General features: G+C 45.7%; 1 protein-coding gene across 2 annotated transcripts in view; it reads left to right on the top strand.

Moving 5' to 3' along the window:
• Positions 1-4,823, top strand: part of Canx (calnexin) — a 52,006-nt gene extending 47,183 nt beyond the window's left edge. For both annotated transcript variants that reach the window (XM_023713101.1, XM_023713102.1), the window contains exons 13-15: positions 397-520; positions 636-718; positions 2,873-4,823. In XM_023713101.1, the coding sequence (XP_023568869.1) occupies positions 397-520; positions 636-718; positions 2,873-2,926 (261 nt within the window). In that variant the 3' untranslated portion in view covers positions 2,927-4,823. The remainder of the gene's footprint in view (positions 1-396; positions 521-635; positions 719-2,872) is intronic.
• The last annotated feature ends 1,995 nt before the right edge of the window (positions 4,824-6,818 follow it).

The following is a 6,818-nucleotide window of genomic DNA, read 5'->3' as shown; positions in this document are numbered from 1 at the left end:
TGTGTGTGTGTGTGTGTGTGTGTGTGTGGCCAGCTCAGTCCACTAGGGGGCGCGGCTGGCTGGCATGTGGTGCTGGGGGAATTGAACCGTGGTCCCTGTGCTCTGCCAAGCTTGTTCTAAGTAGGTGCTTTAGACCACTGAGCCATCTCACCAGCCCCTAGAGCTGTACTTTCCTGCCTGATCTTTTTTGGTTCTTACCATTTTTTTCTAGCTTGGACCCCACACACACAAGAGAAAGCTCTTCAGGGTATAAACTGTATCCTCCTTGTGCTTGTATATGTACCCCTACGTGCAGCCTGCTGTAAGACTTTGTGCAGGCATTCAGTAATCACAGGATAACATAATACATAAAAATGTGAATAATAAAGTTGCTGGGCTTCGGGGGGAATATTTCAGAAGCAGTCTGGTGCTATGGAGTACAAGAAGACGGACGCTCCCCAGCCAGACGTGAAGGAGGAGGAAAAGGAGGAGGAGGAGGAGAAGGGAGAGGAGGAGCAAGAGGAGGGGGAGGAGAAGCCTGGTGAGTCAACCCTCCAGAATAAAGGAACACGTTCCAGCTAAGAATTTTAGATTTTAATTACCAAAAAGAAGTGTGTGAGGTTTTGCTCAGTTCAGCTTTTTAACTTCTGTATTAGAGGAAAAGCAGAAAAGTGATGCTGGAGAAGATGGTGGCACTGTTAGTCAAGAGGAGGAAGACAGCAGGAGCCCTAAAGCAGAGGTAACAGGCAAAAAGGTGTTCTTAATTGCAAGCAACTAAGTTGGAGTACACTTAAGGGTATATTTTTACAGGTAATTTATAATGGTCATGACTGTAAAAAGTTCATTTATTGTGGGGGTTTTTTGGTGAAAAGTTCATTTAGAGACAATTTTTGTTAAGAACTTCCTAGTTTTGTACCAGTCTTGTCTCATCTTCCTCTCTTGCTGGCCCCTCAAAAAGTATTTCTTGCAGAATTACTGCATCGTACACTATTGTCCCTGCTGTCCATGGATTTATCTATTTATTCATTTGACAAATACTGTATTTGTTGTATGCCTGCTGTGTGCCACACCTTGTTAGTGAACCAAAGGAACCCTGGAAACTCCTTGTAGTAGTACAGGAAAACGGAATAAGAAGTAGACATTGAGAAAGGAAAGAACACCTGGGCTGGGGAAAGGAGAAAAGGAATGGCACAGATACATGTAAGTGTGTGTGTGTACACAAGCTAGCTAAGATTACTGGACTACTAGTTTCTTTTAGTTTATTGAAAGGAAGTTATGTTGTTGGATCAAGTTTACATGTTTGTATCTGTTAATGGGAGCAACTACTTTGGCCAGCTCAGGATGCCTTCAGGGCAGGTCTGGTAAGGCTTGAGGATCTCGGGATCGAACCCCAGCATCCTGACTGCTTATTTAAGCAGTCACTTAAAGAACTGAGCTAATGGCCAGGCCCCCATTTAAACAACTGAGCTAATGGGTAGGTCCCCCAGAGCAACTCCTTTGAAGTTAACAATATGCAGTATAATAATTGTTAATTTTCTATCATCTCAATTTGAAATTCTGTATTTTTGTTTTTTTCTCTTTAAAATGAAAGAAGTAGACATTGAAAATATGTGACCCAATATATTAAATAAGCCACTGAAGGTCAGGCAGGAAAATAGTGGAAGTGCAATGCTAACTCACTGAGCCCAGCTCGGTTCATTCACGCTGCTAATCCCTGCGCTCTGGCAGGCTGAGGTAGCAGGATTGCAAGTTCAAGCCTAGCTTGAGTAACTTACTGAGACCCTGTCTCAAAATGGAACATGGAAGGTGCTGCAGATGCAAGTGGCCTCATAGGCCCCCATGTAGGTAAGCCCTTCCTCCTGATGATGTGGATAGCATGGTGGCCTTTATGAACAGGTGACAGGTTCTGTTTGTTGTGGCTGTTGTTTTCTCTAGGCTGGGAGAATGGAGGGGAGCAATAGTAGGCTTCTCTAAAGACCCAGGCAGTGCTGTGGCTCTGAGCAGGATGACAGGACTGAGAACTACCTGAGAGGTTCTGAGCCGGCCACGGTGGTGGCCAGACATGAGGGGCCTGAGGAGGCAGCTAGCGTTGTGTGTCTGTTTAAAGACAAAGCACCCTGGGTTGAGTCTGGTCCGTCACACAAACCTCTAGTTAGGGGGCCTTTTCCAGCCATATTGCTGTCTTCCTGTTGATAAAAATCAATGCTATTTCTGTTGTGTTCATATTTTTTTAGTGAATATGTTCTGTTCCAAATAGAGTGTAGGTCTTGAATGTAGGGACCCCATTTCACGTTTTTATTTATTTTTTTAATGTTGCTGGGGTAGAACCCAGTGCTTCATGAATGCCAGGCAAGGGCTCTACAAGTAAAAGGTTGCTCTACAGTTTGGTAAAGGGGCGATTTCAACATTCAGAAACTGACAGAGCAGAAACAGTACCAGTTTATAATCCACTTGGATTGTTTACAGTCTTCTGAATTCTAGATATCTTATCCTCACAATGGGGCTGATATGGGTCAGGCAAGTAGACTGTTTAGGATTAAGTCCGACAAAGTATGTGAGTTTTTTGTAAAACAAGAGAGACAAACACTGAAGTAGAATATTTGTAACTTCACTACTTTTGCTAACTTTTTTTTTTTTTTCCTTTATGGTGCTGGGGATCGAAGTCAGGACCTTGTGCTGGCCAGGCAGGCACTTACACTGCTGAGCTATCTCCCCGGCCCTGTAACTTTAGTACTTTTGGATAGTATTTCGTGGTCACGCAGTTTCTTCTAAGTTTTCTTCAGTTCATCTTTGTGTGTTATTCTTTACCTAGCTGATCTTGGGAGCTTGGTAAGTTTTTGTCTCTTGTTCAGTGTGCTCATTACAGTACATTTCTTTTCTTTTCGACCAATAGGAGGATGAAATTTTGAACAGATCACCAAGAAACAGAAAGCCGCGAAGAGAGTGAAACAGTCCTACGAACTTGATCTGTGATTGCTTCTCCCTCCCCTCCCCTTGCAAGTGTGGTCCTAGGAGAGGACCTGGCCTCTCTTAGGTTGGCACTCGAGACTTCCGACGTCACCACCAACGGGTTCCAGCTGAATACTAGTCTGTGTAACTTAAACATCTAGCAGTAAATAATTGCAATTGTGACATAAAGGAAGGACCGTGTTTCTGTAGAAGAGAAAACATTTAACATAATGGTTGTGAAATGTAACATGAAACAACTAACGTGTATTTTTTGTTATGTTTTGAAACACCTTTTTAAAATAGAATCATAAAACCTTGCCAGTCTAAAATTTTGGCTTAATATATTAATCTGTGCAGAAATAACACCAACATTTAGAAATACTAGGAGAATGAATTTGTTTTTGTAACTTTTTTAAGTTGATATTATAAAACACTCATGTCTCTGTCCCTTAAAATTGATAATCATGTTTAAAGTGCAGTCATTTGTGGTTATAATGTTATTTTTCTTGCTTCCATTATTCAACTTCTAAGGAAATTGAGAGATTCGGAAGCCCAAATTTATATGAGTTCTGTTTAAGTTGTATTAAAATTAGACATAGAAAAATACACCTTTTCACTTGATGTTGGTTAGACCATAAAGTACGTGTGTTCTGTAGCCCTTGGAACTGCTCAGTTTCCAGACAGCTTCGCAGTTAGTGGAGGAGGTGGCCTAATGCAGCACTCGGGCGTTCATACTTCACACCCAGGGAGGCTCTGGGCTTGGCCTTGGGAGCAGGTGGCTTTTTGAGGATTGCCGACAGAGTACATGAGCTCCAGAGCAGATGGCTCATCGCTTGTCCACTGTGTTGACACTGTTCTCCTTACCTGTTTCCCTGGTTCCCAGCTTTCTCCTCTGCTATGCATTGTCTTCACAGCGCAGCTTGCAGTCTCGTTGCTGAAAAATGAGTATACAGCCTGCATAGTGTTAAGCTTTATTGTGATTACATGTATATTTCTTTTCTTTGTTTTTTAAATAGACCCATACTTTTCCAGGGTCAAAGTACAGGATAGAATATAAACTTTGATATTTTTTCTTTCCATTTCTTTAATTCTGTAAAGACTTTAGAAGTCTAATCCAGAGGTGAGCCAATTCAGAATTGACTGTAATTGAACACAGGCTAAAAGTATTTATGGGAAGAGTGACATATAGCATGAATTATCTGATTTTTGTAGAATATTTTAAGGCTTTATTTGCTGTTCATGTAACAGTTGTGTCTTAAATTTACACAATAAAGCTGTCTTGTTAAATTTTTTTTAATGTGACTTGAATGTTTTTCAGAAGCATTTTTAGGTTTGCTTTTTCATGTGGAATGCAGATGGGTGCTATCACAGCCTCTTCCTCATCACTGTAGTGTAATAAGATCATTATTACACCATGCTGAAATGTATTCAGAAGCAGATGTTTCAGCTTTATTCTTTGTTCAGAGGTATTTCAAATGTACTGATGATGCTGTTCCTTGCACTGAATATATAGACACTCCATGGCGTTTATAGTGGGGAGATTTTGAGAAGAAGTATATTTGTAAAAGGTGAAGAATGTACCCATTTTGTTTTTTAAACACTGGCACAGTTAATTTTTTTTAGACAGTGAGAAGCATTTTTCTCACTGTTCAGTGCTTTATCTTTCTTGTTGTTCGGTGGTCACAGTGACCTTAGCTCTGTAGCAGACTTTCCCAAATGTATTCAGTGCAAATAAACAATTATTTAGCAAGACCTGAAAACGTCTGCAGGTTTCTCCTTGAAGCAAATGTGTGGGGATTGTCGCATTTCTGATAATCGGCCTTTTTCATTCTCCACTGACATTGTGTTTCATACCTGCTTTTTCTCTGCTGATATAAAATGACAGGTTAAAATCATTAGTGTTCATTGCCTTTGTGAGTTATTTGGTAGAATTCTTCAAATCAAAAACAACACCTTTGTTCTTTCTTTCCAGTGTTTAAAATGGGAGCTTCCTGGTTTAATGTGTGAAACATTTGCTAATAAGCGGCGATTTTCAGCTCTCTAATAGGCACCTATATTCAAATTTTACATGCAGGTTACTTGTCCCCACTGATTGTAAAATGCCCACTCTCAATCAGACGTGTCCTCTATAAAATCACATTTCAGATTGTCTCTTACTAAATGATGTTACATTAAAGCCCTGTGTTAAGTGTCTGCTTTTGACTGAATTTCTTCATAGTAACTTTTTACTGTTTGAATAGTGGCTTCATCTTCCTTTCATTGGCTACTCTGAGAGTTTACTAATATGCAGAAATCTATGAATGATGAAATTAGGTGAGTTTGATTTAAGTCTTGTATTAAGGTCTTGCCTCTGTTGAGTGATTTCTTTTGTATAATCGGGATAGTAGCTTAGAAAAGTAGGGCATGCTGCTAGTAATCTGTAGATGGTATTTAAAATTTACAGGAACCTTTTGTATAGGAAGACTATTTGGTTTTATTCAGAGCTGAGGTGCAGCTCAGTGGTAGAACACTTGGCTTGCATGTGTGAGGGTATGGATTTAATCCTAGCACTGCCCCCCAAAACAAAGAAAAGAGAGTTTAATTCTGGTGTGAATTTTGTTCAAAGAACAAACCGATTTTGGCTTTCCTGATCTCTAGGCACTTTTGCCTTCTAGAAGGCCCACCTCCTCCACTAAAAATAAAATTTGTATTTTCCCACTGCGATGATATAAAAGCATTCTACTCAGTGTTAGGTTTTTTCTGATTTTAAAATAAAACGTTTTCATAAGCCCTTCTAATGTAGAAAGCAAGGAGTGAGTAGCTGTGGTCTGGCGAGGTTGGCCCCGCACCACGCAGGGCAGCACACCTGCTCCGGCGGCCCCCCCCCCCCCCCCAGCTCCGTGCCCGGCTCCTCCCCGCCCGGCGAGGCTTACCTACACAGGTGGCAGCTGACGCCCCGGAGCCTGTGCCGCGGGAGGGAACGTCCGCCGAGGCCAAGCTGCGTGTAAGCCGCGAGGGAGAAGGGCACGGCGGCCGCTGGGCCGGCGCGGCCCCTTGGGGTTTTGTCAGCGCCGGGAGACCGGGTGCAGCCGCCCGCGGGTCGCCGGCCCTCCCCGGCCACTGGCGCCCCGCTTTCCTAACTCCGGAAGGGCCCTCCGCCGGGCGCAGAGGAAACTGGCCCCCTCGCGCAGAGCTCCTGTCAGTCACGGCTGGCCCCACCCCGGAGCTGAGGCCGCCCAGGGCTTCCCTTCGCTCGGCGCCTCCAGTTCCTTTTAAATACAGTACCTCTGCGCACTGCCTACGCGCGATCCCCCGCCCGCGGGCGGCCTATTCCTCGTCGTCTGGTTGGTTGGGGCTCCTGTCAGTCACTTGTGACTCGGGAGGTCGCCAGCCGTGCCCCGCCCCCTTCCGAGAGGCCTGAAAACAATTTTAAGATGGCGGCGGCGGCGGCGCGGAAAACAATGGGGCCGGGGTGGAGGGGAGAGGCCGAGGCCTGAGGCGGGCCGCGAGCGCCGGCACTAGTCGGGCCGAGCGGGCAGGAAGAAGACCCGCCGGCGCGCGCGACCCCGCCCCGCAGCGCGCGGGAGCATGCCGCGGCCGTGAGGCGGGCCGGGCCGCCGGAGAGAGGCAGCCCCCAGTGCCAGCCGGCCCCGGCCCGGCCGTGCCGCCCGCGGCCCATGGTGCTGCCCACCTGCCCCATGGCGGAGTTCGCGCTGCCGCGGCACAGCGCCGTCATGGAGCGCCTCCGCCGGCGCATCGAGCTGTGCCGGCGCCACCACAGCACCTGCGAGGCCCGCTACGAGGCCGTGTCGCCCGAGCGCCTGGAGCTCGAGCGCCAGCACACCTTCGCGCTGCACCAGCGCTGCATCCAGGCCAAGGCCAAGCGCGCCGGCAAGCACCGGCAGCCGCCC

Source organism: Octodon degus, unplaced genomic scaffold, assembly GCF_000260255.1.
Source record: "Octodon degus isolate 3935 unplaced genomic scaffold, OctDeg1.0 scaffold00029, whole genome shotgun sequence".
Taxonomy (NCBI): Eukaryota; Metazoa; Chordata; class Mammalia; order Rodentia; family Octodontidae; genus Octodon; species Octodon degus.
Note: the sequence above shows the minus strand (reverse complement) of the source record. Positions and strands in the feature narration are given on the sequence as shown.